Here is a 14065-nt window from a genome sequence, read left to right on the forward strand (position 1 = left end):
AGAGGGACCCAAGTTGAGAAGACTACATCTCAACACTTGCCTAGGAGCTGAATGGCCCAGATGTTTTGTCCTTGAAGCAAAATTTGGAATTGCATCTCAGCACTCTGTTTCTGTGTGACAGCCATTATGCTCTCAAATTAGAAAGTAGATTTTGGTAATTTCTTTAAATATCTTTCCAAGTCTTTTTTGGTAATTTCTAACAACATCTCCAAAAAGTAGGAGTCTGTGTTTGACACAGTCCTTAGTCCTGTCTGGTTATCCTCAGGAATTCAACAAACACTCCTGAAGTTCCCAGGTGTCCAAGAAAATCTGGCAGTGAAACTTTGAAGATCTGTGATTAAAGGCAGTGGGTATGGAAAAGCAGATGAAGATCCTGTGTCTGAATAACTTTATACTTACTGATATTTCCAAGTCCATACAGTGATTCTCAAAACCAGTGGTAATAAATTCTGCAAGGCAGGAACTGAGCAAGGGCACAGGGATCTGATTCCAGTTGGGACTGCTGGTATGTATAATGGTCTGGGTTCTCGGGGTCTGTCTGACCCTGGCTGCTGTAAGTGTCCCAGGTGGTGAAGTACCGCTAAGTACAACCTGTCCAGGTGTCTCAGGCATGCTCCCAGCCACAGGCAAACTTAGCAGCTCAGCTGTTTAAGTGAGATCAGCTCTTTGGTGGATTCAGCTCTTTAGTGATTTCAGCTCTTTGCTTGCTAAGTGCCTTGGCGGACGCAGGGATGAGAGAGGAGAAAAGCTGTGAGCTGTGTGAAGTTCCACAGATGTGTCTTTATTGGCAGCCTCTGCGAAGGGTGACAGTGACAGCTCTTCTGCTGAACTGGGCAGAGGCAGGGGTTTATGTAGCGTATATGGGTTTTGGGAAACAGTCCAGTAGTAAGGGTCAAGGTAAATATGACCTATGGTCTTACAGAGAGATAACCAGGGTCCAAGGCGGAAGAGCGGTCTCTTGGTCCAGTCATCATGACTAGACATTTCTTATCTTAGGCAACTGACTGCCAGGGAGGCCTTGCAGGCCCTGTGGCTGCTACAGAAATGCTTTGGCAATTGACTCCTGTTGACCCATGGCCTCATTGGGGCATAGTTATGGAGAAGGGTGAGAAGGAAACTAGTCCTAGGAAATATGTGGGAAGAAACATTTTCAGTGGTTCCTGTCGGAAAATCTCCAAGTGTTGCTATTCTCCTTCCCTGCACTTACATTCTTCCCTGTCAAACACCAATGCTGATCTCCAAATACCACCCAGGGGGACCAGGAACCTCTGTGATAAACATCAGAAAACTCCTTGTTCTATACATAATTCATCCACCCATGTGGTACTGGAGACCATGGAAAACTTTTCCATGTCTCTCAAATCCCTCATGCTCCTGCCCACTTGGAAAGTGTTCCAGATTCACTGCTGTGTAATTGAAGTATTCTTGCTAGGAAACAGCAGGTTTGGTCAGCAGCCAATTTTCAAGGAAGCTGGCTATTCAAAACCACATCCCAAATAGCTGGGAGATACATATTAGTCTTATCTGACCTTTATTGAAACTTTCTGTCCCTCTCTTTGTTTCTCTAGTCTTCATCTTTAAGTAATCAGCTGTTTGTTTACTAGGTGTTGGTGGTGGGTTCTGTTTTCCACTACATTAACTCTACTCAGGGGAAAGTAATAGCTCTGGATTGAAGCATAAGCCGTTAGTTTTTCTGTAATGAGGAACGCTCTGCTGCCTGCTTTCCCACTGATGAGATGAGTTATGCTTTATTTGCCTTGAGAAGAACTGTACTTAAAAGCAATTTTCTGAAGAGGAAATGAGGCAGAGAGTGCAAAAAGGGGGGAAGAGAAGGCTCTGTCCCAGTTAAAGCTCCCTGATCTGCATTTTCACACATTGCTTGACTGAATAATCCTGGTGTTTATTGCTAGAAATCTACCAGGCTAAAGATTAATTGCTTACTAATTACTTTGAAGCTGCCCCGTTACATCTCAAATTTGCTACAATGGCAATTCTAAAATAGTTGTGTGCCTTCCTTCCTTTAATGTATTGGCGGATTTTATCAATGGCAAACACAAGTCTGATAAACCCTTTTAGCAGGACTAAACTGCAGAAATCAGGTGGTTTTTTTAAGAGTTGTTTGCATGACTTTGGTGTCTTCAGTAGTTTAAATTTGTGATGATCACTTGTATATTTATGATGCTGATTGAAGGTATGGATGCACACCCTGGGGGGTATTATTTTGTGTATTTATATATAGGCTGCTCCCCAGTATTTGTACACCAATGCTCTTTTCAGAAGAGGGATTTCAAATACCCTGGGTTTAAAATGGCTCTACACAGCCAGCGAACACCTTTTTCTTTGAAGAAATTTTTGCCCTGATATTTTATCCCTTCACCTGTGTCTCTATTAGGATAAATTATATATTTCCTTCACAAGGAACAATTCTTGCCTATATTCTCCTGAATCATGGTAAGCAATCCCTTCCATTTTTTTATATGAGAGGTGGAAGCTTTTGGTGCGGGCTTTTTTGCCTTTTTTTTAAATTGAGCTCTATCAACTTTAATGTTCTCATTGGTTCGCCATTTATGAGTTACATTTTGTGAAAGTTCTCTGGATTCTTTCCACTTTAAAGTTTGTCATACAGTAATGCCTTGAAATGTTCCTGTTGTAATGTAAATTACCAATCCTCCTAGAGAAGCCTGAGTTCCTGGCACCTATTAAACGCACCCAAGGAAAGAAGGTTGCCTATCTTGGCCACACTTGAAAAGTTGACACTTTCTGGGTCAGTCACCGATCGCCACTGCCCACCAGTGCAGTGGGATAGAGGGAGATCCAGGAATACTGTCCAAAAGGGAAGGACTACCCAGGCCTTTGAGAAGGCTTTGACAAGACTAAACTCGTGCAAGCTCTTTTTTTAAAGTGGACCATGGCTTAGGCACTCTACTTTCCATTACTTTGTATTTGCTTCACTGAAAATGCCTCCTGAGGAAGATGCAAAGCCTTTGGCATTTTGCACAGTGGTGCCTTTATGTTTCAGCTGTGCTGTTCCATAGATGTGCAATTTGCCCTTTTTTTGAGGTTTTTGTATCTTTGTGGCATAGAAAAAATTTTGATTGAAGGATTGGTAGGCAGAAATCTCTCTGAATTATTACATTCTTTAAGTTAAGAGCAGGGAACACCAAGAGCTGCAGATGTCCTTTAGAAAGGGAGGTCAGAGCTTAGGAGGGTAGGAATAGGGAAAGTGTTTCCATCAGACACACTCAGCTAGATTGTTGGGAGAAATTCCAGATGTCCTGTTTTCCCATTTTTGACAATGTATAGTGAAAACACAGAGATTTGATTAGTATTATAAATGGGAATTGCCTGATTATAAAATGAGAAATAAGAAATTCTCCCCTCTGTTGAGGGGCAGCTGTTTTGAGGTTAAAAATGGGAATAGCGGCATGAGTATGCTCAAAAAGACACTGAAATCAGAGTAATGTTATTAGTGATTTCCCTTTGTTTCATAAATGTTGGACAACTTAAAGTCAAAGGCCTGTCCTTTCTCTTCACTGATTTTGTAGCAATTCCTGTATCCCTTCAGAAGTGCTGCTGACCTGGCCAGTCTTTACATGTAATTTCAACAGTACATCACGCCATCACGCCAGTCCACTAACTGTGTTTTATATTGGTAGATGGCTTCTAAAAAGAAAAGATAGAACAATCCTTAGGCCTCACACAGTTACTGGGGATTTATTATTTATGCTCCTGGTGAGTTCGTCAGAATTCAGAGATGCAATTACAATTTACCTTCAGACTAACCATAATCTTTCTATTAAGTACTCTTTGAATTGCAGGAAGCAGTATAAAATAAGCTGCATTTATTTTGCCTTTAAATCTTGCATCATTTCCCTGTAAAGCATTGACAAGTCTGAACCCTTCAGCTTCCATAAAAGAAGCAGCAGACTTTGATTAAACAGCTGCTCCCATTATCTGATTTAATGGTGACAATATACTGAATGTTCCCGTGGTGCAGAAGGTTTCCAAAGCAGTGTGCTGACTTGTGTGCTTGCATTTGGAAATTGCCTTCATCCTTCAGAGGAATGCAGTGAATCATTGAAGGGGATGAAAAGCTGCAGCAGCTGAGTGGCACATGGTAGCAGCAGGCACAGAAGCTGAAGGGATATTATCTGCAGTGGGAATATCAGGAGGAGATGTAGGAAGAATCTAGCTGTCCAAGGCTGGTACTGCAGAAATATTACTCTTACTTTATATGCCGTGATGGAAATGGACAAAGGACTGATTAATTCTTTCTCTGCCTTTGCATTATTTATGCTAAACAAGTAGAAAATAACTCTCATTTTGTGGCATTTTGCACTCTCTTTGCAACAGAATGAATGCAACTGAATATTTTGAGAGTCCCACAAGATAGCTTTGGTTTCATGTTTGTTCTCTGAGAAACCTTCCCATTTTGTGTCCCATTAGAGTTTGCTGTCATCTCTCAGGAGATGATGCATGTTTGGAGAGCCAGTGTAGCATCTTGTTAGAAAACAAGCTTTTTGCAGACATTAGGGCTGTTAGTGCCTGGGAATTCAGTTCCTACAGTCCAGCCAGCTCTCACCAACACCTTTGCCTGTTAATAACTCTCTCTAGAGATCTATTTTCTGGCCTAGCCACACTGATGAAAGATGTGTGCACTCAGGTGCAGCTGAGAACAGTGAAATGGCTTTGTCTTGTCCTAATTTGGGCTGAAGTTTCATGTTTATGAAGGATATGCAGCTGTGTGGCAATTTAAAATAAGTGTAAGATGTGGTGCATAATGGAGAAGGCTAATGATTCCTTTAAAGCCTCTTTATCCCTAAGAACCTCAAGTTTATCTAGATTTGCTTGTCAGATAAGCGGAAAGATGATAATCCTTAGTCAAACAAAAAAAGTACTGCTATTAGGAAAAATTTAGTCTTTCATGTGTCTCTTACTATGTTTTATTTATTTCACACAATTTCTGTTTGTAAGTAGGCACTGAGCACATCAAAGGCAGAAGAAACTCTAAGAAAACAAGTGGCCATGGTAGTAAAGATATTTCCAAACTCAGTGTTACTGGTGTATAGGCTACAGAAGAGGGGAAACAGCCCAAAAACATAGAGCTACTGAAAAGTCAGCTGGTCCATCCTCCTTCTCCAATGTCCAGCTGTTCCCTGTCTTTCCTGGCACTGCTTATCTAGACAGGTCTTAAAGGTGTCCAAAGGTGGTGTGATTCGTCCTTTGTATCCCTCAGTAAAATCTCTCAGTATTAGGTGTTCCTGACAGTAGACTTGTTACCTTTGAGGTGTGATTATCCTTTGAAATCTAGATAATACCTCTTCAGATCCCACAGCCATTCTATTCTATTGATTCTTTCTACCTTTCATGATGTCACTTTGCTCCACACCCCCTCCAAAAAAAAAAAAAAAAGAAAAGAAAAAAAAGGGAAGGATTGTTGTATTGCACTAAATAATTATTTAGTTATTTGCACTGGGTGTTTGGTTATTTGTACTGTTCACATTATTTGTATCCTATCATTACATGGTCTTCCCCTTTCCCCCCCTAAGTATCAGTGTTGATGGTCTCTTCCTGGTTTGCCCCTCCCATCACCCCTCCGCACTTGTATCCCATTGCCTGTAGCCCCCTTCCTCCGCCCCCTTCCCCTCAGCTTAAAGTCGTCCCCCCCGCACCGGGAGAAGGTGTCTTCTATTAATAAAACAGGACTTTGTTCCCGAGAGGAGAACAGCACCTTTTGTCTTTTGCCTTTTGTCCTATGTAAGATTGTGAGCGCTAGGGTCCATAGCTGGCCAGATTGTACCCGAACAGTCCACCAGACACAAATTCTTACAGAGGATCCTGTTGTACTTAATAGTTTCTATTAATTCAGTTGGAATGGCTCAAATTGCAGAAATTGGAGAGAGCTATGGATCATACCTGTAGGAAGAAAAGGGCTGGAAGATGTCTTGAGAGGCCAACCAGCTCCACACATGTTCAGTTATGCAGAACTGCTGGTGGCACTCAGCAGCTTCAGCAGTGAGGATTATTGGGATGCTCCAACCTTCCATCCCAAAACCAGGTCCTCACTGACTCCTCTGATGTGAACAAAGAGTGACAGTAGACAAGGAGCAGCAAAGGAAGAGGAGGAGGAGCAACACTGTTTTGTTCCCCTCCTCTCTCCAAGTCCTTTGTAGAACCGTCTAGCCAGGGTAAAGCTGCACAGGCTTTCCCACTCCATACTCTGCCCTCTTGCTCTTTAGCTCCTGTTTTGGTCCTACAGGCAGCCCTCAAGGTCAAGTAGCAAGTAGGTGCAGGAGATGTGGACGCAGAGGAATTTTGGTGGCTCTCTGAGGAAATGAGTGGTGGCGGAGAAGATTCATTAATCTCTTCAGAGCAATGCTTTACGACCTATATTTTTGTTCTGTTTCCCTTAGGAGGAAACAAGTGAATGGACTATTTTATCATCTCACCTGTGTCATTCCCCAGACAGGAATTCTCTTTTGTGCCAGTTGCATTGATTGATGTGATCAGACTGGCTGTTAATCAAAGCGATCTCAGCAACCTAATTCGGTACCTGATCTCTCTCTGTTTGTGCTTCAAGGTCTTTGACAGAGTCCGAGAAGATTGCCCTAATTTCCACGAGAAGATTAAGCCTATTAATGCTGAACTCACTCAGCCCAAGCTGGCCATCAGTGCTGAAGACGAGGAGGAGCTTCTGACCCGGGTCAATGTTGTCTTCCACTGTGCAGCCACAGTTCGCTTTGATGAACCCCTCAAGTACGTCCTGCTTTTCTGTGTTTGCTGAGCGGGATCAGAGTGCACCATGGCACTGCCCAGAGCATCCCTTGCATAGCTGCAGTGCTGATTCCCCCGTCCACGTTCGTGCTCCCCGTGCGTGCGTGCGTGTGTGTGTGCGTGCATGCGTGCGTGCATGTCAAAAGGGAGTGTCTTGGCACAGTCCCACGGGAGCAAAAGGAAGAAGTGCAGGATTGGGTTGTAATACTGTAAGGGAGTTAAGTATGACCTAAAACTGGGGTGAGGAAAAGTGTGGTTTAGGTCGTCAGGGAGCTGTTTTGGCAGAGCTGCAGACAGAGAAACTGTGTTGTGTCTGTCTCTAAAGCTGGTGTTGTTAATGGCCTTTCTTTGTCACTGAGTAGCTAGAGAGGGAAATGCGCTGTGGTTTGAGAAAACAGCCCGTCAACTTTTAAATCACCCAACTCTCACTGTAATTAACGTTTACAATAAGTGCTCGGTTTCTGGAGTTCCCTTGGGAGTGCCTGTCAAGGGAGGCTTTTCCATTAAGAAAAAACAGCAGAAATACGCCACTGAAACAAGATTAGATGTGTAGATGCTTCTGTGCAGATTATCCATTTCAACAAACTGAGGTAGATGATCTGCATTGCCAGATCCTCATAGTCTTCTGAAAAAACACTAAAGCTGTCATAGTAGAAAACACAGTTCATAATATCAATCTTTATTTGGTCATAGGCTAAAGAGATATCCACTATGTCCACCATAATTATTTGCTTTTTAGAACAACTAATTAGAGAAACACCAGAAAGAAAGCAGCTCTTGATGTGATCTTGAGCCAATATGTAAGTAGGCACAAATGTTGTTAAATCAATGCACAAATAAACACACATTAAAAATAAGTCTCAGTGGCATGAAAACTTCAAAGGGAAACCACATTTTTAATATGGAGGATAACTAGAAAGAAGCTAAAAGTTTAAGAGGTAGTGGAGAAACTAAAGACTGATTGTAAGTGATCTGTCAAAATCTCTCTAACAGAACAAGGAAAATTATGATTAGAAGGCAAAATATGAGAAGTTCTTCAACTCAAATTATTCCTGACTGAATAATAAAATATATCAGATGGATAAAAGTTTTAGCAAGTTAAATGTGAAAGCACAATGTTGCTACTTAGTTATGAATTTTGAGCAGAGACTTGATGATGGCGCAAATAAAATTATTTTTTCAACGTGCAGAAGCTCAAAGATTACAACAGAATATGTAAAGCAAATAGATAAGGAGGGGGGCAAAAGCATTGCTGTGAAGATACTGGAGAAGCAGCAGTGGAGACACTAAATGAATTATTGGCATCAACATGCAGTACGTTTAGGGAACTCTCCAGATGGAACTCTTGAGGGCAGAAATCTCAGAAATTGTGTTATATTGAAATATTAATAGATGCTGGTTTAATAGAAATAGAAAAAAAATAAAGAATGATAAAGCAAACAACAAACTGCCAGCATTAGAGGTACTCCCTTTGAAGGCTAAAGAACTCTGAGCAACTCAGTGGAAATCCATGCTAGGCCCATATTATGAGCACAGTTCTGTTCATCACTTCTCAGAAGGGATGGAAACGGAAATGTGCATGGAAAAGTAATTTTTAAATGAAGGGTAGCTTAGGTAGAAGTATTCATCATGATAGAAGGACAGGAGAAAATAGAAATCTAGTGCAAATGCTTCACTTTAATAGCACCATGTGAAAAGAAAAGTATCTCTAGCTTTAGATATGTGATCCAAATATTGACTGTACTCTTCAGCTGATGTTTTCATTCCTTTGGACTATTTACATTTTCTCTTCAATGTAATTAAGTTTTTTTAGTGTACACTGTGCTTGATGGCATAATTCCTAATATTGTACACATCTTTGGAAGCTTCTACTCCTGGGCTGAGCAGATTGCATATTCCTAAGTCTTCTCCCTTCTGTGCAGGAAAGTGTCGCTATTCCAATGCAAAGCATTGCAACAGAGTCTGCTGGCTGAGATGTGTTGCAGATTGTCTCTAGGACAATTTCTAGCAATGCTGAGTGCTTGAAGGCCAGCCTTGCTAACCAGGACGTTCTTTCTCTTATGCTTATCATCCTAGGGAACTTAAGCTGTTATCTTCATCTCCATTCCTTGGGAACTTAAGCTGTTATCTCTTATGGTGTCTTCTTTGATTATGAGTAGCTTCAAACTGAATGAGAGTAGGTTTAGAGTAGATATTAGGAGAAATTCCTTACTGTAAGGGTCCTGAGGCCCTGGCAAAGGTTTCCTGGAGCAGCTGTGGCTCCCCCATCCCTGGAAGTGTTCAAGGCCAGGTTGGATGGGGCTCTGAGCAACCTGGGACAGTGGAAGGTATTCCTGCCCATGGCAAGGGAGTGGAACTAGATGATATTTAAGGTCCCTTCCAAGCCAGGCCATTCTATGAGTCTATGAATCTGTTTTTCTGGGCCCAATGACCCTTTCCTGCTTTCTGAAATCATATGTTCTTCTGTTTTAGCAGTGGTCCCTCCAGAGAACACTGAATGTGTGCTGTAGGAACCACAGTGCATCAAGGCTTAGAAATACATGTTCCAGGGAAGGGTGACCAACATGTCACATTTAGAGATGGTAGTGAAGTCTTACTTGTGACCCTTCAAATTGAGTAAAAATATTTGAGAGACATTCAGTGTCCAGAACAGCAAATCCAACAGCGTTGCTTTCAAAGCTGGTTTCACACTTGTATTTCAATGACACTTTCTGCTCCACTGTGCCCCCTGCTCTCCCTGACTTTCCTTTTCATGATGAGGTTTGGCTAAAGCTCAGCCTTTATACGTTCTTCCCAGTGAAATGCCTTTTGCTTATTCCCCCTACATTCCTTAGACATGCCCTGCAGCTGAACGTGATGGGCACGCAGCGTCTCCTTGAGCTGGCCCAGCAGATGCGGAACCTTGAAGCCTTCATCCACATCTCCACTGCCTATGCAAACTGCGTCCGGAAATGCATCGAGGAGATCATCTACCCACCCCCAGCCGAGCCCCAGAAGCTCTTCGATTTAGTAGAGTAAGTAGGAACCACATTGCCCCTTCCAGTGCTGGCTTCCCTTCATCCTGCGGCAGACCTGGGAGCTGTTCACAGAATCGGGTGGTCCGAGGTGCTGTTACTGCTGTTTCTTTGTGGTTTTTTAAAGACTCTGATTTCATGAGACTCCAGTATTAATTTCTGCAGGAGTGTATTTTCTGCCAGGAATGGAGTTGCTGCTTTCTGTAATGCTCAGCTCTGCTGCTGCCTTAGTAAGAATTGATTTTTTTTCCATACACCCTTTTTCTTTTATCTTTTCAGCTTCCCAATGTTGTTTCCATTTCTTTCAGAAATCCTGTGGTATTTAACTGGAGTTATATGGGGATGAGTAAGAAACAGGCTTTTTTACACAGTTCAGTGTGAATCATTTAGGTTGGAAAAGACCTCTAGTATCATTAAGTCCAAGCTTTGACTGATCACCACCTTGTCAAATAAACCAGAGCACAGAGTGCCACATATTGTTGGGTTTTGAACACTTACAGAATTGGTGACTCCACCACATCCTTGGGCAGCCCCTTCCAATGCCTGGCCACCTTTTCAGTGAAAATCTTCCTGATTTCCACCTGAACCTCTCCTGGCACAGCACAAGGCAATGTCCTCTCAACCCACACAGGAATACAGGGCTTTGATGAAACACCAAAAAAAGCTTGGTTAACTGAATTTACTAAAATAAATAATAATTAGAAAGAAAAACAAAATCAGCTGATAAGGGTCCTAGAAGACATTCTCCTTAAAAGAATTTTCCCACAACTGTTAAAGTGTTTTCATTAATTTTCTAATTTTCATTAATAATCTAATTATATCTGTGGGTGATATAAGCAACTGATCTGTGATCTATTAACACAAAGAGCTTGTATAAAATCTTTTTTTTTCTTGATTTAGGGTAATGGAAGATGAAATTAATGCCCACTAAGAAAACTACTGATTTTTTTTTAATAAAATAAGTTTGTCTTAAGAAATAATTTAACTGCCTAAGCACTACTCCAGAAAAGTTAGTACAAACTACTTTTTCTGTTTTAATTTCTCTAGTAGCCCATTTTCTTGGATATGTTTACTTCCACCTAGTAGTCATCAATCATTTATCTTTTATTCAGTAAATGGAATATGATAAGAAACTTGAGAAATTTCTTAGTGTATTAGAGCAGTGGGCTCCCTGGTCCAGTATCTCGCCCTCAAGAGTGTCACTGAGAGATGTTATTTAGGGTAACTACACCAGCCTGGATACTCCTTTCTGTTCCCCTCACAGAAACCTGAAGAGTCTCAGCCTTTTTACTGTCTTCTCATGTGCTGATGGATCTGTCTTGGTGCTGATGTTAGTTGTCCTTCCTCTCTACCTGTTCTTTAACTCTACTTCCTCTTTGAGGTATGGGGGTCAGACAGAACTTTGTGCAGTACTCCAGTTGCGGTCACTCAAAGTTTTATTTAAATAGCTTCAAAATTACACCACTGGCCTCATTCTCAGTACCTGATGATGGCCAGCATTTCATTCTTTTTTTTTTTTTTTTGCCTGCTGCTACTCACTGACATGGAGGTTTCAGAACTGTGATTCAAGAGCTTTTTCTGAGCTACAGTTGCCAGTTCTAAGCTCAGCAACCTCTAACACCAGTTCTGATAGACTCCTTCACCCTAAAAATGAAGCTGCTGTGTCATCTTTATGCCCACTGACTCAGTTTTATGTCCTTTGGTGTTCATCACTGTCAAGACTTCATTTCACTGTCCCACAAAGCTTACCATCACTTGCAACTCTGGAAACAATTAGTGTTGGTGGCTCAGATTTAAAAAAAGACTGCAGTACAGGTCTGATTGCTAGTCAGAAGTGTGGAGAAGGGCTTGGCTACCTCAGAGGTTGTTACTTTAGCTGCTTTATATAAAACACTAAGAATTTATGTATCATAGCTTGAAAATGCAGCAGAAAGAATGATCTTTGAGATGGACCTTTAATATTTGCCATGTAAGTGAAAGAAATAGTGTGTGGTATAAGGGTACAGAAGGTTTCAGAGAGAGGGGAGTGACAGGTACCAGAATTTTACCTTCGAAGGGCAGGGAGGGGAAGACAAGGAAATATAAACTGCCTTCAAAAATGGGGAGAAATACAGATTATGATTTGCATCAGCCAGCTGTGGATGATTCCCTTCACAGCCAACACTTGTCTTAAGGTGCTGCTCTGCAAGTGCTTTAAGAGGGATAATCAAACAACTGGATGCAATAACGAATCCATTTAACAGTGATTTTGGCCATGCACTTGATATATGCTTATGATTTCTTATTCACTTGAAATCTCAAGGAGGATTCCCAGCTGTTTCTTTTTTGCACTTATCCTCCTGTTACGTCTTGCTGTTTCAGTATTCTGATATTTAACCTGCAAGTAAACCCTGAGGCTTAAGCTGTGTAAAGCAAAAGTCACACTTCTAAGGGCTGCCAGGCCAATAGGGGAAACATATAATCTGCTCCATCAAGCATGGTTTGCCTTAATCTAAAGCTGAAGGAAATCAGCTTTGAAGGGTGTGCTGAGGTAAGGAGCACAGCACACAGCAAAGTCTTGGCTGAAGCTGTGAGTTAGTTATTGCAGAAAATACAGATCCATCATTGCTTACTAGAAAGAGTCTTACTAATGCAAAGACATTAACACAGAAAGTTTTGCTTCCCTGTGGCAGAGTAATTTGGTGTATATAATGGAGAAGTTATTAATTGTTTAATTTACCTTGTTTGCTTGGAAGTGGCAGATGCAGAACTGAGCAGAAGCAGTAGCTTTTGTGTGTTACCGTTCCAGAATCTTCCAAGTAGGTCACAGAGCAGTTCTTGCTGAAGTGTCATCTCTGCCTCCCTGATGGGAATGTTGGTCCATCAAATCACCTGGCAGGCTGCTGCCCTTAGGACAGGTCCTCAGGTAATGCAGAGACCTCTCTGGAAGGATGAGGGCAAGGGGAAATTACCTCTGCTTGTACTTTTACACCTGTCTTTGCTTTGTGAGAATGCAAACCTGCAACCCCCTATTATGAAAATTTAAAAAAAAAGGGAAGGGGAAAAAGACTTTCACGCAGCTTAACCTGAGTTCCCAAAGTAACTTAGTCTTCCTCCAGGCTCTACAGAAAAAGGCATCTCCTCTTGGTAGGCTGGTAATTAGCTACTCTCCACAGATTCAAACTGTGCAGTTTACTGAGACCCTGAGGTTCAGTGGCTGCCTAAGTGGCTTTACAAATTATGTCAATATTATATGCTGCTTGTAACTTCTATGTAGTTAATATTTTATGCTTAAATGCTTTCTTCTGCCTTGTTTCTGCTGCACGAGAGCAGGCTTGCAAAGGAAGGTGTTTGTGCCTCCATAGGGCTTTCTTATGTAAAGAAAAAATTCCAATATACTACAAATTGTCAGATTTTAATGCATTCCAAAACTGAGAGATTTGGTGCATCCAGCCCTCCCCTGTGAATCAGTGCTTTCTCGTACAACAACTTCCCATCTGTGCCCAGTGAGAGTCATCTGAAAAGTGCTGTGCCACCTGAGCCACCATGTGTTTGAAGTGTTGACAGGATCAAGCAGTTTTTCAGGTGTGACAGTCAGCATCATATTTCTCTCTCCTTGACTTCTGCCTTTTTCTGAAATTCAAGCCAAGGAGGGGTGAAGTGAGGATCTGCAGGAAGCAGTATCCTTGCAGTGCCCCTGGGAAGAGTCCATGCCTTCAGACTGAACTGTAAGTCCGTTGACTTAATTACAAATTGGATTATAGGAGCTAATCTTTGATTCTGTGGTGTAACACCAGGCTACTGGGTGCCTGTCAGGGACTCGCAGCGAGGGCTCTGGAAGCACAGGCAGTTCTTGTGCTTTGCACCCAGGTGTTGGCAGGACCTGTGAGGTCCTGGTGCTGTGCCAGGGAAGAGCCTTTGGTTGTTAGGCCCTTCATGCAGCTCCATTGTGGTCAGGATGCTTTTTAAAAGCTATCTGCATAACTGCTTTTGATGGATTAGGTACTTGAATACCGTCAAAAAATAAAAAACAACTTCGCAGAGTTTTTTGGGGGTTTTTTGGTGGTTTGGTTTTGGTTGGTCTTTTTTAAGCACAAGCTGTGCTTAAAACTGATGGTAAGCGTGCTAGAAGGAACATCTAACCCTACAAATGATGGAAATCCACTGTTGGAATAATACCCCTGTAGGACATTTTTCCAGCTTTTGAGACATTTGTGTTGTTACGTGACTTGCTAATTCAAGGTTACCTGGAATATCCTGAAACATACTTGGGAGTATACAGGGACTGTGTTGGCTGA

General features: G+C 41.8%; 1 protein-coding gene across 1 annotated transcript in view; it reads left to right on the plus strand.

Moving 5' to 3' along the window:
- LOC311154095 (fatty acyl-CoA reductase 1-like) overlaps positions 1 to 14065 on the plus strand; it is a gene marked incomplete at its 5' end in the record, with an annotated part of 59194 nt that overhangs the window by 28016 nt on the left and 17113 nt on the right. The window contains 2 exons of the mRNA XM_084206301.1: positions 6581 to 6756; positions 9609 to 9788. Coding sequence (XP_084062427.1) covers positions 6581 to 6756; positions 9609 to 9788 — 356 coding nt within the window. The remainder of the gene's footprint in view (positions 1 to 6580; positions 6757 to 9608; positions 9789 to 14065) is intronic.

Source organism: Fringilla coelebs, assembly GCF_963513975.1.
Source record: "Fringilla coelebs genome assembly, chromosome: 5".
Lineage (NCBI taxonomy): Eukaryota > Metazoa > Chordata > Aves > Passeriformes > Fringillidae > Fringilla > Fringilla coelebs.